This window comes from Lissotriton vulgaris, chromosome 10 (assembly GCF_964263255.1).
Source record: "Lissotriton vulgaris chromosome 10, aLisVul1.2, whole genome shotgun sequence".
NCBI classification, from domain to species: Eukaryota; Metazoa; Chordata; class Amphibia; order Caudata; family Salamandridae; genus Lissotriton; species Lissotriton vulgaris.
The window spans coordinates 892,670,086-892,695,059 of NC_141698.1; the positions used below are offsets into that span (position 1 = coordinate 892,670,086).

General features: G+C 43.8%; 1 protein-coding gene across 1 annotated transcript in view; it reads right to left on the bottom strand.

The window, feature by feature from the left end:
* Nucleotides 1-24,974, bottom strand: part of CLXN (calaxin) — a 230,889-nt gene that overhangs the window by 105,691 nt on the left and 100,224 nt on the right. Inside the window, exon 3 of the mRNA XM_086941867.1 lies at nucleotides 4,762-4,866. Coding sequence (XP_086797993.1) covers nucleotides 4,762-4,866 — 105 coding nt within the window. The remainder of the gene's footprint in view (nucleotides 1-4,761; nucleotides 4,867-24,974) is intronic.

The window sequence follows — 24,974 nt, forward strand, 5'->3', positions numbered from 1 at the left end:
CGAACGGTCACCACTATTCCCAAACTGTCGAGATTGAGCACAGAGGCCCCTTCTTTCCAGGACCAACAAAACATCCTACAGATCGAGATCAATGCCTCACTCTTAAACCAAAAGCCAGCATAACAGAACTGACAGCGAGTATTGAAGGCAGCACCAGAACATCCGGCCTAACTAAACTGTTCCAAAAAGATGCATGCAGCATTGGTAAATACATAATTACACAAGGAGCGGACATAAGCCCAGCGATAAAGCCAAGGTGTAGGAAGTTGACTCTCTACAAAGTGCACCAAAATGAGGTACACTGTGAAGAGAGTCAAGGCAAACCCAAAAGGAATTACAGAGACACACATGACGCTCCAAATGCTCTCTTTTATGGTAGTATGGGCGAGCAGTTACCATTTAGAGGGCAGTGCTAAGTATTTATTACACACAAAGGCAGTAAATTAGACACACACCCAATAAAGAAATCCAACACCAATTTATAAGAATAACACGTACTTTCATATGAATTCAGATACCAAGATCCCCAGAATCGGGCAGGTACTCTTTGAGTTATGAATGTATTCAGTTTTCAAAAATGAACACTGCAATTTCTGGATCGGTAATGTTATCCTATGGAGGCAAAACATGTATTGCATTCTGACACTTAGTATTGACAACTTACAAGACCATTCCTCAGGACTTAAGCTGAGTATGGGGCAAGATCCAAAGCCACACCAACAGGTCACCTCGGGAGGCTCTGGGGCCTCTGAGTGCAGTGGTTTGTCATGGTTTCTGGTGTCCTATTCACTTCAATGGGAGAACAGTCCGGATACAAAGAGGCTATAAGCAGGGACTGGGGCACTGGTTCGGGGGAACCCACAGGAGGCTTAACTCTTGAGATCCTCAGGCATGTGGGGACATCTTTGGTCCACTTCTCCTCGGGCTGTGGGTGAAGTGGTGGCTTCTGATGTTGGATTCCAGTGAGGGTCTCTCGTGGTTGGAGGGAGCCTGTAAAAAGAGGCTGCAGGCGGTGACTGGAATTCTAGTCTGGCCAAACCCAACCATGGGCTTAGCTCTTGTGGGTCCCCTGTTGGCACTGTCACCTCTCTTGGACTCGGGCTCTGGTGCATAGGTGCTTTGAGGAATCGGGTGGCGTCTTGGTCTTTGCTTTGCAGAAGAGGGGCAAACAGGACAGCTGGGCCACACACAAAGTGGGCCTCACGGTCCCTAAAGTCCTTCGACGTGCAGGTCGGTTTTCCTCGGCGTTGCTGTCTGGACTGGACACAACAAGCCTTGGCTGCAGCAAGGGGTCAGATACTCCAGGTGTTGTCCAGCTCTAGTAGGTTCTGGCATCCCCACACTTGGAGGGCAGACAGATCTGACCTGTAGTAGCACTGCTACCTCTACCTGGGTGGTTGCTGTATCAGTATTCCCTATAGGCGGCAGGCTGGTGTACCAGGTCTTGCTTCTTTAGTGCCTGCGGCTCCAGGGGAGTAGCTCCTCTAAGCCTAGGGAGTTTCATTGGCAATTTGCAAAGCACTGGCAACCCGCTGGGTTTCTAAAGATCTACACATCAGCAGGATGGATCAGTTGCTCCACGACGGTCGGGTGCAACAAGCGGGCCAGCAGGGTTGACATCACGTCAGCCGTACTCCTCGCTTTTCTGGTCAGCAGCCTTCTACTTTGTCCTCTTCATCTTTTGGTCCATAGAAATCTTAAGATCTTCTATCAGTGTGTCCCCTAAATACTCAATTTAGGGGCTGTAAGGAGAGTAAGGGATAGTAGCCGAAGGGCTACTTACCCCTGAGGTCACTGCACCCCCTAGATTACCACGTTCTTTGGGCATCACTCTGTCCTAGAATTCCTCATTTCCCCACACACAATAACGTGGAATTTCATATATGACTTGGTTACCCTAGAGGTGTGCCCAGCCTGGCAGTGCAACACGCCTCCTGCATAGCTAATTTTCCTGGAGTGTGTCACGTCATGTTTTTACTCATGGTTTGCACCATGTCATGCAGCCTGCAAAGGCAGTCTGTGTGGAATTTGTAAGTGGGTCCCTTAGACTGGCATAAGATATGCTTTAGCCCTTAGGGACCCTCGTTAGTACCCCTGCCCAGGGGAAGCTGGAGTACCATTTACTAGGGACTTACAGGGTGCTAAAGCCCTTTTCCAATTGTAACACTATTAGACAGTACCTTGTTTTAGGGAAGGAGCACTGGCACTGAGGTCTGGTTAGCAGGCTTAAGTGCACTGTCAGAGTTGAAAATCAGCTCCTAGTAGCTAAAAAGAGGGCAAAAGTGTGTGTGTGTGTGTGTGTGTGGGGGGGGGGGGGGGTTAACTCCAACAAAAGCCCAGTTCTCTACACAAAGTGTGACAGAAGTTCAGGCAGGAGGTGGACCCAAATCTAAACCATCCAGCAATGCATAATATAAGAAGTAGTTCTAAACAGCAGCCTGCACAGGGCAGAGCAGTAGGACAGTAAAGCAAGTGCAGATAGATCTATTGCACCTGGGGCACAAACAGCAGGTGTGGACGGAACATAGGAGTGAATATAGCAGCCTTGACATAAACAAAATGCTGACTGCCTTCAGCCTATACTGCCATTCCATATGAGTAGCAAAGCTTCCCACAAAAGGCTAATGTCAAGTGGAACCATATTAGGACAATTCTAAAGACAAAGTTCCACTCAGGCAGATACATCAAATGCTGCATGAATGAAAACCACAGTTAGCCTATGGTGACCTTAGCACAGCAACACAAAAACTCCATAGATGAAGTTAAAACCACGTCGAAGAATTGTCCCACAAGCCTTCTTGGTGAGTTGGTACCCTGAAAGAAGGTGCAAAATTGTTTTCTGTGGTATATATCTGAACTTTCTAGGCAGATATACAGTAGCTAACATGTGACTCGCCTCTCTGTTCTTCAATTTTCTAAACAGCATAATTTGACAAATGTCACACTCCTCAACAAGATGAGTATCTGGAGGACAAAATATACACAGTATATGCTCACCAATCTAGGCCAGATTGCCACCATGGGATCATAAAAAGCTGGCTTTGTGACTGAAGGCATGGCTAAGGAAAAGTCTGCTGTGATGAAACAAATGAGTACTATTCACATTTACTTCCTTCCCAAAATTCAAGATACTACTAAAAGCCCTATTCCTAGAGCGCTCTCGACCGTAACGAGTAATCCAAAACTGTCTTGGAGAAGGATAACTAACTCCACTTCTTGAAACCCCTCTGCCTGGAGATATGTTCTGTAACTGTGTACATATTGCCCTTAAGTTGGTAAACTGAAGATTATTATTTTTCTTTCTTCGTTTTCGTTCTCGCCCAAAATTTCCTGTTCACAATTGTACGAGTCCAGCTTGCGCTATACAAAACTTCAATAAAAAATAAAAAAAAAACTTTACAAAAAATACTTTGGAAAGGTGGTAGAAGATTTTGTGAAGAAAAATAAAACCAAAAAGCACAATTATGGGATCCTTTCTAATAAAGGGTAAATCAAAGACCTGACTCTAACTTGATACTGAACTGCACTTTAGGACAGTAGAGAAGCTTGCTGCAGTAACATGACAAAGTTAAATTCTAACTGTCCCTCTGAGATATACATCTCCATCTTCCATCAAGACTCACTTCTCTCCCATCTATTCGATGTTCAAAAAGATATATTGTTGTAAAAGATATGCAGCTGCTTCCAAGAGCTGTTATATCACATCCAAGATACAGCTCCATGCTGTTGCTACTGAATCGTTCACTGTCCTAGCAATGTTTCTTCACACCTCATCCGTCTGCTTCTGCTGTGTTCCTATTGTCAATGTCCCATCGCTGTTGCTTTATACCCTGGTTTTCTGTTGTTAGAATATAGCGCTTCGATGCAAGTACAGAGACTGGCTTTGCCTACTGCCAAATATGGAGTCCTTCATGTCCTCCCCAGTTTTGGTTGAAGCCCTCTGAAGTCTCCACTACTATGCAAACACAGCACAGGACCTCTAAATCGTCTCAACTCTCACATGTTGTGTGTGTACTCCCAGCCCAGTTGCTGAGTTGGAAAGCATGTGTGCAAAGAACAGCAGGTCATATAAAGGTCCAAAGCTCAAGAAGGCTGCAGCTCAAGATCTCACACCAAGACATTATGTGCCAAGGCTCAAAATAGCCACCAAATGAGATCTCACATCAATGCCACAGGATTTACCAAGAAGACGCAATGCTGGTCCCTCATGTGCTGGGGCTGTGTTGGGAGGAGACATAGTCAATGGGAGCTGACAATTGCTCTGTATCTGCTCGCTATACTTTGGTGTTTGCCTGCCACTCATTGCCGTTTCAGCGCCGCCTTTATCCACCAAGCTGGCCAGGTCTCCTACCAACTGGGTTACGGTTTCCAGTCTTGTCATACCTCCTCACCAATATACCCAAACAATTGTCCATATAGGCCCCATGATGAAAAGATGGTCCCTTATCCCCTGCAGTAATGGTAGAGACACATTTCTAGCTTTGTTTTTGTCTTTTAAAATAAGGAATTATTTAGATTAGCTTTCCAGGACAAATAGGTGTTCAAATTTAGTTATAATTCTAATTAAAATAAAATAAAGATCATTATATCTACAGACAGAAACTCGTTTTAAATATTCTTTGCAAAAAATATATTTGTCCTGAAAAAGTGTTCCAGGACCAAGCACATAGGCAGAAACTATCTATGTTTATGAACATTAATAATAATGTTTTAAGTATATAGTATGAACATTTAGTTTTAAAAAATCCAGAAATACTGTACATTTGATTCTTTCATCCAAAGTCCCTCGAAGAAATACAGATAAGCCTTGAACCCATTCCGTTACACTGATATAACTGTCATTGTCCTTATCGAAGGCACGAAACACTGCAATGAAAAAAAGTCACATTATTAAATATGAACAAAATGGCCTTTTTGCATCTTTTAGATGATTTCTATTCATTTTAAGTAAGGCATTTGTCATATGTATGGTTCGTCAAAATGAAAATTAATTTCAATGCGAAGGCAAGAGAGTACCATTACACAGATAAACCACTTTGAAATTTGAAAAAGAGCAGGCATCATCCCTCTCCCCTCCCATCCCCTCCAGCCCACCAAGACAGCTCCCTCAGCGGTAGATACACAGGATGGTATTGAGAAAGAGCACTAATGCTTCTAATGTGGGCGTAATATCTCCTAAATTAAGAAGAATATATAGAATGGATTTATACCAACCACACCAGGAATTGTACAGACTGCCAAAAGATTCCAAATCACAGCTTGCTGCAACAAATATCATTGAATGGGCAGTTTCAACACGGTTTTGGTAAACAACGTCCCCGCAAGCCCTCAAGTTCTTAATAGGTCCACTTGGCTAGATATCTGCACTAACAAAGACAAGATACTTCATTTTCATTTCATAAAGCTTTATTCGGAGCATAGAAAACATGTCCATAAAAGCACACACAGTTATAAATACAGAACATTTGATCGATTTAAAAAGGAAACACAAAATGCATTATTATCCAGAAGGGGATGGAATATATAATTAAAATGATTAAAAACACATACTTTTCCTAGCACCAATTACCTTAAGCAGGAAAGTAGCCGTAAAAAAGCAGATGTCCGGGTAGTGCAGATTAAAAAGCAGTTTCATAGAGTCATTATTTGTTCTTACTCCAAATCTTTTCAACATAGGCTTTAGGAAGATTTTCCGTAGCTCACTATACAATTGACACAATAAAAGAAAGTGCTTAGGGAACACTTCTCTCTACACAGGACAGGTCCCTCTAGCTTTTAAAGAGGCTCGCCTGATTCCTCTATTAAAAAAACCTGGATCGGACACAAAGTGTTTAAAGAACTTCCGTCCCATCTCCCAGTTGCCTTTTTTGGCTAAGGTGATTGAGCAGCATGTGTTGGTATCGCTCTCAAAACATCTAGAGAGCAACAACCTGCTGGAGGCCAATCAGGCAGGGTTGCGTGCTAACCATAGCACGGAACTAGTGTCATGCTATCAATTCTGGATGAATTGAGGAGTCGGGCTGATATAAAAACACCGAGCGCCCTGGTACTACTAGATCTCTCCGCGGCCTTTGATACCGTGTGTCATGAACAACTTTTGTCGCGGTTGAGGTCTTTTGGTATCAGGGGCACAGCTCTGGCATGGCTTGCATCATTCCTGCAGGGTAGGACACAAAGAGTACAGCTGGGGGACCTGCTTTCCACCTCCGCGCCCATCACTTGCGGGGTCCCACAGGGCTCTGCCTTGTCACCCCTACTCTTCAACATCTATCTGCAGCCATTGATTGCACTCCTGAATAGGATGGACTGCCTAGTATATAACTACGCCGACGACACCCAGATAATCATCCGGCTGGATGAAGGTCCAGGAGCGTCTACCAGGCTGCAGGATATACTTAAAGCCACGATTAATTGGATGTTCAAAAACTCCTTAAAAATTAACCCGGACAAGACGGAAGTGTTGCCCATTTCCATCACGGGCAACCCCTGGAACGAGAAATTCTGGCCTGTAGAGCTGGGTGTACCACCGAAACCAGCGACCGCAGTTAAAAGTTTGGGCCTGTACGTGGATGAAAAACTCTCCATGGAAAAACAAGTCACTACGGTAGTGGGCCCTGTATTGGCTTGATGCGACAACTGAGAAAAATTTCGGCTCTACTTTCTTTTTCCACCCTGAAACATGTGGTTTCAGCTATAATCCTGGCTAGGCTGAATTATGGAAACTCTCTGTATATAGGGCTACCCCAGCGGCTGCTGGATAAGTTACAGGGGGTTATGAATGACGCAGCCAGGCTGATTTAACAAGAAACCCAGGACGACCCACTCGTCCCCTCTGATGCAGGAGCTACATTGGCTCCCGATTCGGCAGAGAGTTGTATTCAAAGGACTGTGTATAGTACACAAGGCGCTGTATGGGAATGCACCAAAATATCTGAAATCCCGCCTTTCTCTTTATACGCCGAGCAGGACTCTGCGCTCATCAGATGCTACTCTCTCATCCCAATCCCGGTTTAAATTGGCCACGGTGGGGGGACGTGCTTTTTCTAAAACACTCCCAGCTCTGTGGAACAAACTGGCCCCAGAACTAAGGAAGGAATGTAATTTGTTAGCCTTCAGAAAAAAGTTAAAAACTGTTTTGTTCAAGCAAGCATGGAGCAGCCACTAGGTGCAGTGTCAAGATCAAGTAAAATGCCAAGCCCCACTATGTAACCTGGACAATCAGCGCTTAGAGACCCCGGTGGTTATAACGCGCTATACAAATTAAATAAATAAATAAATAAAATAAATAGGGCTTTGCTCAGCATTATTATCACAAGCACAGGGTCCGGATGGGCGCATTTTTACATTGGGACATGCTACCAGATAATGTACTGTTCCCATCCTCATCCTGGTCAGCACAAACTGATGCGAGACTCTGGTCACCTGTGTCAAGTACGGTTGTAGTCCAATAAAATCATTCATACTGTTATACAGCATACAAGTAGAGAGATTTAATTCCTTCAAAGCACGCCTCTCTGCACAATAGTTCAAGAAAGTGACTTTCAAATTAGACTTGGAGATGTCAGAGGCACAATATCGATCATTGAACATATTAAACCCAAAAACCTTTTGAAAGCTATCAATAATATATTTTATCCAGGGGATCTTTAAGTGCTGATCCAAGGTAAGGCAATCATCGATGATGGCTCTGTTCAGGGAAGTACCATCATTCAGCCATACAGAGTGCCACGATAATAGGGGTCTTAACATGATCATATCATTCAGGAATTGAATCCCCATTTCCTTATGAACCAATTTGTTGGAGGTAGATTTGGGTAAACACAGGAGCCTTTTCAGAAAATTATTCTCCTCTACCTGCAGACTCCCGGCTGGTGACACACCCCATACTCCAGCCCCATAGAGGGCCGCAGAAAGACATCTAGATTGAAAAATATTTAACATGTCTTTAATGCGCCTATTCCCCAACTTCTTGGCGAATACAAATACCCCATTAGCACTCCTCATCATCTTTGTTTTAACGGCTTTATGTTCTGTATCCCAGCAGCCGTTTTTAGAGAATGTAATCCCCAAGTAGCAAAAGTTATCAACTTTTTGAACCGGTTCACCTTCTATGGAATAATGGGAATTAATTTTCGTTTTAGATCGTCCTGACCCACACTCCATAACATAAGTTTTAGTCCTATTAATCACCAGCTTCCTGCTTTTGATGAACTGTACAAGCCTGTCCATCAAACGTTGAAGACCCAATGGGGTCCTGGACAGCAGCACGGCGTCATCCGCATAGAGTAACACAGGGATGTTAAGGTTGTTAGCTCTCGGGACGTCTGCCGTAACTGTCTGTAGAACAGAATCCACCTCATTAATGAAGAGTGTGAAGAGCAGGGGTGCTAAAACACACCCTTGCCTTATTCCCCTCCCGATCCTGAACTTGCTCGTACACTCCCCATTAGGTCCATACCGAACACTGGTGCATAATTTTTCATACAGGTGGGCCAAGAAGTAAACTATACCTTTGGGAGCTCCCATTTCAATCAGTTTAGCCCAGAGTATAGCGTGGTCTACCATATCAAAAGCGCTGTTAGGTCAGCGAAACATAAATAAATAGACCCTTTTTTTGGCCTGGGTATATTTCCCTACCAAAAGTTCTAAATTCAAGCATTGCTCTATGGTACCACGACCCTTCCTGAACCCAAACTGACTGTTGGTTAAGATCCCGTTGGTCTCTGCCCATTCCTCTAGTCTGACTAAAAGGACCCGGCTCATAACTTTTACGGATGAATCCAGTAAGGATATTGGCCGATAATTTTTTGCATCACCCCGGTCACCTTTCTTAAAGATGGGGACAATTATTGATTGTGCCCATGTTGACGGTATCTCACAACTAACTGCTGCATTAAAGATCTTAACCAGCAATGGGCCCCATATCTCTGGAGCAGTCATGTACACATCTATAGGCACCCCATCAGGTCCCTGGGCCTTCCCTCCCTTGCTAGCTCTAATACTATCCATGACCTCTGCTATGGTGATATTTAAGGCAACAATAGGCCAACCATCTCCAAAGGAGACCGGTCCATTACCAGAATCAAAGATGATGGAAAAATGTTGAATCCATGATTCCATGCTCACGTTTGATGTTAGCTCTGGTACCTTCTCGTCCTTAAGAAATGGACAGTTCACTGTGGCCCAAAACAGTGTGCAATTCTTCAATTCTGCTGCTTGGCTAAGATTATCCCACGCTTCCTGCTGGAGTTCGGCCTTTCTGCATTTAAGGGTCAAATTGTAATCCTGCCTAAGTTGGGTCACCAGACTCTTATCTCTAGGTTTAACTGCTAAGGCCTCTTTGAGGTCTTTCCGAGCGGTAGAGCAGGCATGGTCAAACCACCCCCTTTTTTGTCTACTCTTGTGCCCAGCTACTCTAGTGAACTTCTTATTGATGATTGCATTAATTCTACCAAAGTGATCAATACTGTCAGCCATGATTTCGTCCTGTTCGAGGATCGCCGTAATTTCTGTCATACAGCTATTAATGATAGAGTCAGATGTTATTTCGGCTTTATCTCCTTTCCACCTCAACCTGAAACCATTTGGTCTATGGGGTTCAATATTAACAATAGTACCCAAATCGGAAATGGGGGCAGGTTTCCAGATCATGGCTTCAATAGTTAAACAGTTATGGTCACTTAGCATAACATCAACCACCTTAGGTTCTGAGCACAGGGGGATTAGGTTAGAGGACATGCACATAAAATCAATGACAGTATTAGACCCCCTCCCTTTGAAAGTCGGTAAACTTTCTCCCAGGTCATTCTTTCCATTTTCCAAAATTTCCATGTCATAATGTATCAGAAAGCTATTCAGAGTTTCTCCATACAAATTATGGGGAAAGTGAACATCGGCATCCCCTGAACGATCGTAGACACCACATAACTTCTGAGATGATAAGGGGCAAACTGAAATGTTAAAACCCCCCACAAAAATAAATTCATAAACACCATTAAAATTATTCACAATACTACTTAGTGCATTTTCTAAGTCGTTAATAACTGTGTGCCTAGTACCATCAAATATATTATTATAGAAATTAATCAAGAGTATATTTCTACCCGCTTCTTGTGCTAGCCATAGAATTTGGGAGTGAGCCCCCACTACTACATGCTTTTTCACCAAAATTGGTAACTTGACTGAAATCAAAACCAACAACCCTCCTTTTGCTCTGCCAAAGGGCGATGCCAAGGCAGGAAGTTCGTAGGATACAAAGCCATCACTGCCCTTGAAATTTTTGCACCAAGTTTCCTGTAGGCAAATGATATCAAATAAACTAATAAATTCTTTTCATCCTAAAATATCCTCCTTGGCCGTCAAGCCTGCAATATTCCAACTGGCGATATAGCAAGTTTCGCTTTTCCTATGGTGGCTAACATTAGGCGGGCCATCACTAAATGTGGACATGTTCTCATCTGAATTAGAAAGCTGAATGTTATACCTAAAATTCTCATCTTTTCCTCCGGTGGACATATAATCTATAGTCACATTATTAACCAGTTCAATTTCAGACATAGTTGACTCTCTATTATAATTTCTGTTTACATCCCTCCCGATTCCAGGGCCCATCTGATGTCAGTCGTTTTGGTCCAGAAAACTCAATGACTGGTACCTGTTCTGGATTGGGACTTGGTAGACCATCCCATTAGCAGATGAAAAAATGCTATCACAAGTGGGTACAAAATTGGGGGTGTGTGTTATAAATCTGTTCCCACCGGGGGCAGGGTTCAACATATGCATAGGCAGGATGGGTCTGCCATCAGAAAAACCAGGGCTAAAAGTGGGCAACACAGGTCTATTTCCAGTAGATGAAAAATTGAAATTATTAGCCCCCTCCCTACAATTAGCAGAAGGCAACCTGTTAAAATGGTTATAGAAATAGCCCAATGGTCTTGCGACGACCTCTTTCTCTGACTGCGTTATTGCAGCTGCTCTGAGCAAGACCGTCGCAACATGTTGCGGGTGTTTAAAATTTATGATCACACAATCACCCCCGCAGGTCTTCCGGGTATTACCAATCCAATTGACTCTTCTTATAGATATAATTTGATCAGAGTAGCCAACTGGATAACCGCAGTGGCGGTATAACCATGAAGTTGTTTTGTTTTTTAAGGTATCCCCCGACTCCTGGATATATGGGGCCTGGGTTAGAGCCGGGACATTAGTTAAGACCACAACATAGGGTACACATTCAGGGGGAAGGTCTACTGGTCGTCTACATATCCTTACAGGTACCCCATCAGTGACCCCTATGGCAGCTGGTATGGCTGACACAACTGGCACCAGCACAGTCTTGTCTCTATTTGGTGCTGGTAATGATCTTACATCAGAGTTTAAACCTACAGGCACTACGGTTGCTGACGCAACCGCCGGTACCTGCGAAGGTCGGCCCGTATCATGTACTAATGGGCGTGCCAATACAGGTGTCTCTTTAGGTGGTTGTTTCCCTACATTAGTAACAGGAGGGGCGCTATTTACGTGGCGTGGCCTTCCCTTATCTTGTTTAGGTGCAGGATGAGAGCATGTAGTATCTTTAATAATTGATATAGATGTATCCAAGTTAACTACATGCTGATCCACCACAGCCCTCAGTCTCAGTACTTCTGCCCACAATTCATCAATTTTAAGCAACAAAGGCTCCACAGCCAACTTCAATTTATCATCAATAGTACTCACTAGCAGGTCAATTTGGTTAGTATTAATGGAAACACAATTATCTTTAGATGGTGCCCCCTTTTCACCAATATTCTCCTTGTGTATGGTGTCCTTTGTTTCCTAGCAGAATGGCTTCCCCGTTTAGGAGCTGTTTTGCTGCATGCTCTCATAAATTTTGTGGCCCAGGTAGACTGTTGAGGGGTGCCTTCAAGGGATTCAGATGGGTTCGATATGTCTTCCACCACAGTGAGATCTTCAGGGGTCTCAGTGGATTCAACATTAATACAGGTGTTATCAGTCTCAGCTGCTATAATAGTATCGTTGGTGATATTAATATCCGCATTACTAGGGTCCAGAGATGTAACTAAAAGGAGGTCAGGTAAATTACCCTTACCTAGCGATTTCCTTCTGTCGCTATTAATTCTAGTGACTACTTTCAGTAGGTAGTTGTCCGGTAGGGTAGATTGAATAGACATATTGGGGGTAGTTCAAAAGTCACGGACAGTTATGAGGTCACAAACAAAGTTTTATAAACAGTTTGCCACAGCCCGGCAAAAAATGGGCACGTACTCACAATTAAAACCAAGGGGGGTGGCCCGTCCCATCCCTGGTCGTCCCCGGACGGCCACAGACCGCCCGCCCTTGTCCAGGGCTTCTCCCGGGCAGCTCCTGCGTGCGACTCGCGGGTGCGAGGGGCGTTCCGTGCCTTAAGGCGCCTCCGGGCGCTCGTGCGGCGTCACTCCCGCCGCCGGGGCACCTGGGTATTGAAGTCCCCGGGAGTCGGTGAGGGAGCGCTGGTTGTTTCCCTCACGGCTGGAGCGCTGATGCTGGACACGCTGGCCGTTCACCTCACGGCTTGTAGGTGAGTCCCCCAAGGAGCTCTGGACGCTCCGTGCCTTAAGGCGCCTCCGGGCGCTCGTGTGGCGTCACTCCCGCCGCCGGGGCACCTGGGTATTGAAGTCCCCAGGAGTCGGTGAGGGAGCGCCGGCCGTTTCCCTCACGGCTGGAGCGCTGATGCTGGAAACGCTGGCCGTTCACCTCACGGCTTGTAGGTGAGTCCCCCAAGGAGCTCTGTACGCTCCGTGCTTTAAGGCGCCTCCGGGCGCTCGTGCGGCGTCACTCCCGCCGCCGGGGCACCTGGGTATTGGAGTCCCCGGGAGTCGGTGAGGGAGCGCTGGCCGTTTTCCTCACGGCTGGAGCGCTGATGCTGGACACGCTGGCCGTTCACCTCACGGCTTGTAGGTGAGTCCCCCAAGGAGCTCTGGACGCTCCGTGCCTTAAGGCGCCTCCGGGCGCTCGTGCGGCGTCACTCCTGCCGCCGGGGCACCTGGGTATTGAAGTCCCCGGGGGTCGGTGAGGGAGCGCTGGCCGTTTCCCTCACGGCTGGAGCGCTGATGCTGGACACGCTGGCCGTTCACCTCACGGCTTGTAGGTGAGTCCCACAAGATACTTACCTTTCGGGTTTCGACCAAAATGGAAGAGTCACGTGCCTACCCTTGCTTTAAAGAATCTACTATCAAAAACTGACTTCATTCAAGGTTCAGCTTAGCCACAGTTCCTCCTGGACCACTTGAAGGTAGGAAGGAGACAGGGGCGTGGCAAAGTTGCAGTAGGCCCTAATGGAAGAAAGGAACATGCCCCGAAGAACCAGGTTGATACCCGTGTTCCTCAGCTGCCTCTAAGGGAGTGGCCTTCATGACTGTAGGTTAATTTGGTCTTTAAAAATTCATGGTGTTTGGGGTTCTTTTAAGGACTATTCCTGAAACAAGGTCAATTTTAAGGCACACAATGGCAGTAACACTGGAAGGCTCAAAATCGTGGCATGCCTTGGTTTAGGAGTGTGTATGCTAAAATAAAATCTAGTTTGGAGATGGTAATCCTTGTAAAAACCAAGACAAATTTAGCTGCAATTTAAGAGGAGGCATGTGAGCTTTTCCCCAAGGTGCCTGTAGGAAATATTATATTGAAAACGTAATGTTTTTTTTAATATCTTTTTATTTGTGTGTTTTAGATAACATAAACATACAATCAACATAACAATAACTTTGGTCGCACAAGGTACATTCATCAAAGACAGCGTTACATTGGCTCCAATGTGTCCGTATAAAATCAGTAAATAATAGAGAGACCCTGTGATTCCCATTTCTATGTCCTGGCCCAATTATAGTGGCAACATTTTGAATTCAGAATTAGTGGTTACTTGAATGTGGGATGGTATTGGCATGAACATTTTTTTATGATAAGGGTTCATGTGGCTCGCCTGACAAGTCCAACCCATAGTTACACCTCCAAGGACCCCATATTTTACAACATTTCTGGGGGCATCTCCTGCTGTTATATGTGGTACGTTCAGCGGCTAAGTAGAGATCCATCCCCCTCCTTCACTCCTGGACCGTAGGGACCTCCTCGGCTCCTCACCTTCTTGCCACATCATGCTTGGCCATCACTAGGCCTAAGGAGCTGCAAACCAGCTGAGCCCTGGTCACATCAACCTCGTTCGGGATTCCCAAGAGGACAAACCCAGGTATCTGGCACTTCCAAAGTCGCTCATAATTCCACAATGATTGTCCTCCAATAGACCTGGATAGTGGGGCAAACCCATATTGTGTGAAAGAAGTCACCCTTGACATCTCAACATTTAGGGCAGTATGGAGACTCTGCCCTACCCATCTTGTGGGTAATTTCTCTCTATCGCAGTATATCCTGTATAAGATTTTGTATTGAATGAACGCAATCTGGCTTTAATGGCTCCCTCTCTAGGGTGCATTTGGGCTGCCTCCTTATCAACATCCTCCACGGCTCCCAAGTCCATCTACCATCTCTCACCCAGTCTACCAGGTTATATGTGAGGAAAAAAGCTTTTTCAGTGGGTTCCTCTTGTAGTAACCTCCTTTCTAATGGTGCGTATTCAAGTAATTCAGCACATGGTATACCCTCAGCGAGCCATGCGTGGTGTAGCTGTGTTTACTTTATGAATAGGGACCCATGGAGCCCATATTCTGTACAAAAAGTTGGCCAAGACTCAAGTTAGCCCTTGTGATCAATGTCATCTATTGCAGAGAGGCCGCCAGGACCAAGGCTCCAAAACCTTTTAGTTTACCCAAGCCTTTGAACCATCCACTTTCCATTGTGGAATTGCCCTGGTCACCCTGTGCATCCATCCCATTACTCTAGTTGCTCTATCCTATGCCTCCAGGGTGACCTGTGTTGCAGGCAATAATTTGGAAACTCCCTTCCCACCTAAAGGTAGTGCAACTAGGTGTGAGGTTCCAGTAATTCCTGCTCTGTGAGATGATCTTGCGCCATGTGTGCCCATACATTAATAGGAATTAAATGTGCAGCCCAGTAATAAGCCTCAATGTCTGGTAGCGCGAGCCCTACATTATAGAGCTTGCATTGTAGCGTTTTTAGCGCTATTCTGGAATGTCCTCCCTGCCATACTAATGACCAGATGTCTCCCTCCAGTCTGGCGAACACTGTCCGAGGAAGTGGGTGATAAGCGTTCTGGAGAGCGTATAGCAGCTGTGGTAAGGTAATCATTTTGAAAATGGCTGCCCTCCCGAGCAAGGAGAGGGGGGAGATCCTTCCATCTCTCTGTGACTTCCTTAAACTTTGTCAGTACCTTTCCAAGATTGCCGTGATACCTCTCTCTGTGGAGTGATACAAATGCCACGGTAATGAAAACCTTCAGCAACCACCTTCAGGTTTCCGAACAGAGGCGGCCACAGAGAGGCCAGGCCGGGACAGTATATCGTGGACTTATTCCGGTTGATCTTAAACCCAGAGTGCCTCCCACATTCTTCTATGGTTCACAACAGGACAGGAATAGTTGCCACAGGGTCTGTGACATAGAGAATATCATTGGCATAGAGGCAGATCTTTTTCTACGCATGATCAGTGGGAGTGATCTTGAAACTCGAATTTCCAGGTGTCGTCTGATAGTGCAAACAATGGACTCTAGTGTGAGTGCATAAAGGAGAGGAGAAAGAGGACACCCTTGTCTCGTTCCCTGGCCAATGGGGAAGTCCAAAGACAATTTACTGTTTACCCTAACTGCAGCGACTGGCATGTTACATAGGAGTGAAACAGTGAATTCTCATCAGAGTATGCATTTGGCTAACAGACTGTCCAAAAATTGAAAAGTGCATTTTTAAGCACCTTCGGCCAGTAGTATTTATCAACAAGCATCAGCAAAACAAACAAGTCTCACAATTTCCAAAGAAGCAAAAGCACTCTCATCGGTACACTCTTCAAACTACGCAGTTAGCACTTCCCAGATGCAGACTGCGGTAGAAACGAACATGGAGAAGGCATTATTATTTGTTTTTTAATGTGCACTTGCTGGAACAGTGGGTGACTATTTCTTGATAATTTCTTTGGCGGTATTGACTATAGGTTCAGACTAGTACACAGTGCTGGGCAAGCCACACTATCTAATGGTGCTCAATAATAGGTGCTGTGTTATGGTATCGGCCGAAGGAGTGAAAGGCTAATAGTACCCTGCAAAATGTAAACTCCTCTAAAGTAAATCACATACAAATTTCCATACTATGGCAAAACAGACAGATATCTGCAGTGGTTCTCAGCCCAGAAAGTTACCGCAGCATCCTAACTTTTAAAAAAAAGTTTCTAAGCCTACATTTTTGCATTGCATTTTACTATAATTGGATTTAGGAAGTTTTGTACGTCAAATTACTCACACCAGAAAAGACAGACATTCATTATGAAACTGTCAGGAAACACTCACCCGAGTTCACACTTAAGGGAAGTAGGACAACTTATTCTCATCCTAACAAAACAGAAGGCGAAGCTTCAAATGAAACAAATTAACTTATGGATATGTATTAAACTGCTGCAGCGGAAATAATCAATAACATCTGTTTAAAACAAACAGAAGGCGAAGCTTCACATGTGAAGACAAACGAGGAACATATGTCAACACATGAACGCGTCTCGTGTACACTCTGCAGCACTTCATACCACGAATGTGGATCAACGCATAAGTTACTCTAGGCAGAAAGAAATTCATGTTACAGTATCCATCTATCCAAAATATTACATCTGCCAATGTTATGATCTCAAAATTCTAAGTAAAATGGGACATGTCAAAAAGAGTTTGAATCTAAACTTGGAGAAAAAAGTGGAGATCGCAACATGGTACAAAATGTTGAAGTATTTGACCGAAGAGGTTAGGTCAGTGACAACACAGAATAATCAATTCGTCACTATATTAAAACGTTTTCTAACACAGGATCAGAAAACTGATAAATGTTCCAAATGTGTGTCTGCGACATGCCACAGTAAGCTGCAAAGTTTCTAATATGTATCCATGTATACAAAAAAGGCTTTGAGAAGTTCTCACCAACCTTTTTAAGTTAAAATGATTGTCTTTAAGCAAGTTCCACAAATTAATTCTGAGTGTATAAGATATATTGGCCAATACACTGCTTCACATTCAGGCCCAGGCGGGGCATTAGAAATTGACCAGAAGCTAGCTCTGGGATCTAGCAAGCATTAGATCCAAAAGTGTTAAAAATGTGGAAGGCCTGGGTAGTTACTTACTGTAAAGAATAAAGAAAACGTATGAAGAATACATTTGGAAAAGGGTATTGAACAGTGACAGACCGATTTGGGTGCCTAATCTTTGAGATAAAAAGGAGAAAGGCACCATGCAAGTGTGCTAAAACCGAAGACAGTAGAAAGTTATGAGATGCAGATTGAATATATTCCAAGGTCCATGAGAAAGCCACCTTCTTAGGTAAGTGCATACAGTGTAGTTATTTTTTTGGGCCAGTAGTGCGAGTCCAGAAACTCTGGGGCGTGGGGAGAGAGTCAGAGGTTGAGTCTTTTTACATTTTGTCAATTAAACCATTTTTCCAGTCACGAAAGATATTGACTCCTGCTCATTTGTTATGTTGTATGTCTGGGATATAAGAGCAATTTTAACAAAATGCTTGCGGCAAACCAATTTGGGTGGGGTGCTATTAAAGAGATAGTATTGGTAGGTGCTATGGAAAGGGGGCTATTGTTTGAGAAGAGCAAGTTACTTACCTTCGGTAACGCTTTTCTGGTGTATACAGTATCTGCTTGTGGATTCCTCACCTTTTGAATATATCCCATGAGCAGCATTCCACAGAAACCTTTCTTCATAGCTCTCCCACGTCGGAGAGGACATCATAATACCACGGCTCCGTATGCAACTTTGCATAATGTCATCAGAGCCATAAGATCATCTCATCCGTGTGCTGCCATCAGTTTACACCCATTTTGGCCATGCCTTTGAGGCGAATTGATGAACCAACAACATTTCCAACAAGTATAAGTAGTACATAGTACATGTCATATTAAGGAAATAACCACGTGCAATTGAATTGCCAATTCAGTAGCATGCTTGTTAGATATATATATATATATATATATATATATATATATATATATATATGTATATATATATATATATTACCTACTGGCGGTCGCCAGTAGGTAGTTATAGTTAGGATTTTTTTCAATGTTAAATCTCAAAATTCTATTTTGAATAACTTTGGCACCGGTTGACGAATCTGCCTGAAAATTTCATGAAAATGGCCTCGTCGAGCTCCGGTCCTTCCCTGAAAGTTTGGGGGGGATACAATAAGCGGGGGCCGAGATAAAAGGGGGGTCCCAAAACGCGTTTTTCCCATGTTAATTTCCATAGGGCGGTCGATTTCACTTTTAGCCCGAACGGCTGAATGGATTTACACCAAACTTGGCAAAATTGTAGGGACTGGTAGCCCGATGTGCCTTTGCTATGTCTCAAGATATGTGCTCAAGTGGATTTTGAGTAATTTAGGTTCCAAAAAATATATATATCTATAGCCGCGCTCCGGTGCGCGCACCAGGGAGCGCTCCGGGCGCGTGACGCGAGGTGCGCATGGAAAGCTGATTGGCTCTCGGGTGTCTGTAAACATTCGAAACAGTCCAGAGCGGTCGCCATCTTGTGTCTCGGTAAAATCGAGACATAAGAGGTGGCTAAAACAAAGTGGGAACTGACCATAAGGCGTCAGGGATAGACCCCTTTGACCCCCTAGGTTTGATGTGGGGGCTATAAAAGGGCCCCGCGGGGCATTTAAATTATTTTTTTTTTTTCGTTTTGCGCGGGGGAAGCGCACGGTGCGCGCACCGGGGAGCGGCCCTGGGAGCGCACTATGATGAAAAAAGGTGACAGAGTGTTTAAAAAATGAAGTTTTGATTTAGAAATTGGAGGTAGTTCTAAAAAGAACTTTTTTTTTTCTTCTTTTTGTTGTTTTATATTTTTTTTGTGTTTTTTGAACTTTTTGTACTTTTTTTGGCTTTTCAAAACAGTTTTATATATTTTTTTGTATTTTTTTGGGGGAGAAACAAAAAAAGGGAATTGAAACTGGCTCAACTGGAGCAAAAAAACAAAAAACCCAAAAAATTACTTCTTTTTGGGGCACTTGTGATTATCACCTGCAAGGACGATGAGTTTCACACTTTGTTCCCCATAGGAGATAAGTTTGCCACAAGCTTTGCAAGTAATTTTAAAATCAGCAAATCTCGGCTGAATGCAAGGCATCACCTCAGATGTTTCTGGTTGCGAGGAAGTGGGTTGGTTTCTTTGGGAGGGGGTCCTTGATGAATGGGGGAGGTTACTGGCCAGTTCCCGGAACTCTGCACGAGAGTAGTTGTTTGGATGCTTTCTTGTCATGTGCCGAATCATGGTATAGTTACCAAAAGAATATTTCTTATTTGGGTTGCCCCGTGAAAGTTCATCATTGCAGATGAGGCAAGTGACTTTGGGCGCATTCACCTTTTTTTTCCCCTCTGGAATTGAAAAAAACTGCCAAATAAAGTGTGGTTTGGGTTTATAAGGTGTATTTTCTTCTGGCAGCCATCTTCTTCTCCCCTCCTCCTCTTCCTCTTCCTCTTCCTCCTCCTGTTCTTGACCACCAATATAATTTGGAGCTGGTCCTCTTGGTTGTTGTGGTGGTGGTGGTGGGGCAGATGCACCAGCTGATGCTACTAATGAAGCCATTTTATAGTACAAAATATTACTCAAAGAGCAAAAAAGTAGACAGAGCAACAAACAGGTCTTCCTCAGTCAAAGGACAAAGTCAGAATAAGGAAAAAAGGTGGGGTCTTTCATCATTTAGAAAAAAAAACTGTCCTGAACCAATGAGAAGTGTTATTTTCAGGTCACAAGACCAGGGGCTTCATCATTATGAAACCAAAACTGTTATGAACCAATGAAAAGTGTTATTTTCTGCTCACATGACTCGACGCGCTTACGCTACGCGCCCGGGGCGCGCCCGGGGGCGCGCCCCGGGTCGCGCAGCGTAAGCGCGTCGGAAGTTTACGTTGTGCGATCGTATTCGCTCGAGTACTTCCGGGTGCGCTTACGCCGTGCGTATCACGCGGTCGCGGCTACGCGATACGTCACGATTATGTTTTCGTTTGCGATATTGGCGCTTACGGGACGCTCCCCGGAGCGCGCCCCGGGGCGCTTTGTAAAAATACGCTTTTCGGGGCGCTCCCCGGGGCGCGCTCCGGGAGCGCTCCCCAAAATAATTTTTTAAAAAAAAATTGGGAAAATTGTAGGGACAGGTAGCTCTATTCTGAAGTGGTTTGTAAAAAACATTAACTTTAGAAAAATATGTATTGTGCTACATTGGGCTTAATATATGTTAGAGCCAAAATGTAGCCCAAATGTAGCCCAAAGTAGCCCAATGTAGCCCAAAGATGGCCACCAGAGATCAAAAATTGAAAATGTAGCCCAAAATTCAACTAGATGTAGCCCAACTGTAGCCCAATGAGAAAATGTACCAGAGTGTTAAAAAGAACAACTAGAGTGCTAACAGTCTTATTTATAAAGTGAAACTTATAGTTAGGAATTAGCATTAAAAAAACCATTGAAATTCACTGAAAAAACCATAGGTTTCACACCAGTTATAGTTAGGAATTAGCATTTAAAAAACCTATTAAATTCACTGAAAAAACCATAGGTTTCACACCAGTTATAGTTAGCTGGAAATTTTACTGATATAAAACCATTGAAATTCCCACGTTATAGTTAGTCGGACTCACTATAACTTGCGCGTGCAATGCACTGCTGATGACATCACATATTACATCACTCATGACATGGTCAGTGACATCACTCATGACACCATCCTTGTGACATAGTGACAGACCTCCTTTCACTATAATGTAACCCTTGAGACACATATTCAAAAATAGAAACTGAAATTTTTTAAAAAATGGAGATACCTATATCAGTTACAACAAGCAATTCAGTAATTCCACTATGTATATACACATCCACTCTTTCACCAACAGTTCTATATAGTCACTCATACATATACTCACTCATCATATGAAGTGATACACCTATACATCCTGTTACACACCGACATTCATCCGAAAGTTACTCACACACATATTCACACGTGCAAATAAACTATTGAACATCCATTTATTTGAATATAGAGTTATACACACACTTCCACCTTACTTCTATTTAAAATTACACATATTTATTCTCTTAAACAATCACTTATAGAAACACATACTTATTTAAACAGGAACTCTTACAATCTCTTACTCTCACATATACTCACTTATATACATCAATATTCATATATACTAGATTAAAACATATGTAGGTACTGATAAAGACACTAGTGAGACAGTCATTCACTCACTAACAAACACATATAGACACTCATCCACCCATACAGTCCTGTACATATGCTGTCTTCAAAACACATACAAACAAAGAGTCAGTCACTCATGCATCTATGTGCTAAGTAATACCCCCACTAAACCATATAGACAGTCATACTGATACTAATAAAAATATCTAATAACCCATATACATACGCATGTAGCTACTTACCAACACATGTAGCCACTTATACACAAAGTGAAACACTAATATATATATTTAAATATTTAAACATAACTCACTAATATTTATTTTTCAGAAAGACACATATTCACTGGATGGTGTCATCAGTGATGTCATGAGTGATGTCACTGACCATGTCATGAGTGATGTAATATGTGATGTCATCAGCAGTGCATTGCACGCGCAAGTTATAGTGAGTCCGACTAACTATAACGTGGGAATTTCAATGGTTTTATATCAGTAAAATTTCCAGCTAACTATAACTGGTGTGAAACCTATGGTTTTTTCAGTGAATTTAATATATATATATATATATATATATATATATATATATATATATATATATATATATATATTATATACACAAACTTATTTTCAGTATAAACAGACCGGCAATGGGGAGGAGGGTGGGTCAGTGAGGATTCACAGACAGGTACTATATCGACCAGAAAAAAAGTTTTACTAAAGGTAAGTAAATTGTTCTTCTGATGGATACCTCTGCCTGTGGATTCCTCGCCTTTTGAATAGAATCCCCTAGCAGTCCCGGACTCAGAGGAGGGTGCCTGCCTGCCTATACCAAAAGATCTTTTAACACAAAACAAGCAAAATGGCCGTCCCTCCTCACTTCTGAATCCAAGCAATAATGCCTTGCAAAAGTTTGGAGGGAGGCTCAAGTTGCTGCTTCGCAGATGTCAATCACAGGGAAACCTCTATCCAAAGCAGAAGTTAAAGATTTAGCTCTGGCAGAATGAGTTCCAATACCTTCAGGTGGCTCCCTCTTAGCCATGCGGTAGCAAATCTTGATGCACAGGATTATCCACCTGGATAAAGTGCTCTTGTGGACAGCATTCCCCTTTATATTGCCCACATATCCAATGAACAGCTGGTCATCCAATCTAAACTCACTGGTTCTGTCCAAATAGAAACTTACTGCCTTCTTGCGGTCTAAACGATGAAGTCTCTATTCCTCCTTTGATGGATCTGGGGGAAGGTAGAAAGTAAGCAAGGTAATGGACTGTTCCCAGTGGAATGGAGTGACCACCAGAGGCAGGAAAGCAGCTCTGGTGCTAATTATCAGTCTATCTGCATAGAAGGATGTGAAGGGAGGCTTAGAACTAAGGGCCTGCAACTCACTCACCCTTCTAGCAGACGTATTAGCAACTAAAAATATACTTTTGAAGGTAAGAAGCCTCAACGGGCAACTATGCAAGGGTTCAAAAGGAGAACCCATAAGAAATTTAAGTACAAGATTAAGATCCCACTATGGCGTTATAAATGAAGTGGGAGGAAACTTATTAATGAAACCCTTAATAAATCTCATAACTACAGGTGACTTAAAACCTGAAGGCTGATCGGGCAATGAAAGAAATGCTGATAAAGCAGATAAATTCCCTTTAATAGTTACAACAGTGCAACCTTGTTTCACCAGGGATAGTGCAAAATTTAAAAGATCTGATAAATGGACTTTCAACAGGTCTATTGACTTCTCTCACCATTTAACAAATTTCGCCTACCTGCCAGCACCGACCGTCTTGGTGGAGTGTCTTCTGGCCAATAAAACAACGGCCACCACATAAGGTGTGAGAGAAAAAGAACTCAGGTTGCCCGTTCAATTTCCAAGCATGTTGGTGCAGGTTCCGGAGGTGGGGGCGTAGAGCCTGCCCCAGCGTTTGCAAGAGGAGGTCTGCCCTGAGAGGGAGATGGAGCGGAGCGCACAATGAGAGTTAAAGAAGGTCTGTGTACCACACTCTTCGTGGCCAATCAAAGGCTATTAATATGATTTGGGCCCGGTCTTCGTTTGTGAATCTTCCTCAGAGCCTGAGGAATCAAGGGTATGGGGGGGACACATAAAGAAGCTAAAAGCCCCAATTTAACTGAAACATGTCCCCCAACACGCCCTTCATCAGATACTGGGCAGTGCGTGTTTTCATGAGTGGCAAATAGGTCTAACTGAGGAATCACCCACATCTCAAAAATGTACTGTACCACTTCTGGATGGAGACGCCACTTGTGATGAGCTGAATACTGCCGACTGAGACTGTCCGCACATACATTCAGAACTCTGGCCAAATGATCGGCGATGATGTAAATCAGATGGTCCTGAACCCAGTACCAAAGCTGCAGAGTTTCTCTGCAGAGAAGAGACAATCCTACTCCTCCCTGTTTGTTGAAATACTACATCTCAGTAGTGTTGTCTTTTAAGACTTGAACTGACCGAGCGCAAAGGAAGGGGAGGAAGGCCTTGAGAGCCAAACATTTTGTCTGCAATTCCAGAAGATTGATGTGCAACAATCTTTCCTTTGGAGACCAAAGACCTTTGACCTCTGGATCTCCCAGATGAACTCCTCACACATTAGAGTGGAGGCATCCATTATCACTGTGGCCACCTGAGGAGGAAGAGGAGGGTGAAACAGCTTCCCTTGAGACAGGTTGCCGAACACCCCAACATTGCAGATTCGCTGCAGTGTCTCCAGAGATCCTGACTAACTCCGAGATCTCTGTTGTGTTCAAACCCCTGCTTGCAGTGGCACCACTGATGAACCCTCATTTGCCAGGGTGCATGGCTGACCAACAGAATGCAGGAAGCTAACAGACCGAGCAGGCACAAGACCTTTAGGACTGGAACAAAATCCCTATTCTGAAACAGCTGAATCATAGCCTGAATGTCCTGAATCCCCTGAGAAGGCGGGCAGGAACAACTCACTGTAGTGTCCTGTACTGCCCCTATGAACAGGTTGTGCTGAGAGGCCTGCATTTATTGAAAATTGCAATCAGAACAACAGTTGTGCTGTCAACTGCAAATGGCACAACACTATGTCTGGTGACTTCGCTTTGAGCAGCTAATCGTCTAGATACAGGAATACTGGAATGCCAGACCTTCTGAGATGTGCTGCCACCACTGCCATCACCTTTGGAAAGGCTCGAGGTGAGGAAGTAAGGTAAGACGGAAGACCCGCAAACTGATAATGCTGCAACCCCGCTGTAAAACGGAAATACTTCCGATGTGATTTCGGAATGGGGATGTGAAAATACGCACCCTGCAAATTGATTGAAACCATCCAGTCTTCCTTCTCCAGTGCAAGAAGAACCTGTGCTAGGGTCAGCCTTTTGAACTTTACCTATTTGACGAACAAGTTCAAAATCCTGAGGTCCCGGATCGGACACAACCTGCTGTGCTTCTTGAGAATCAGGAAGTACCAGGAATATCATCCATGATCCCATTATTTCTCTGGAACCAGCTCTATTGCCCCCTTTTGTTTTTAAAACAGATTTTATTTGTCTAGTTACACATATAATGCAGGGCTCTGCACCCCAGAGACAACTGCACAAATCAGTCATGCATTGATAATGACTTTGACTTTTACATGTATTA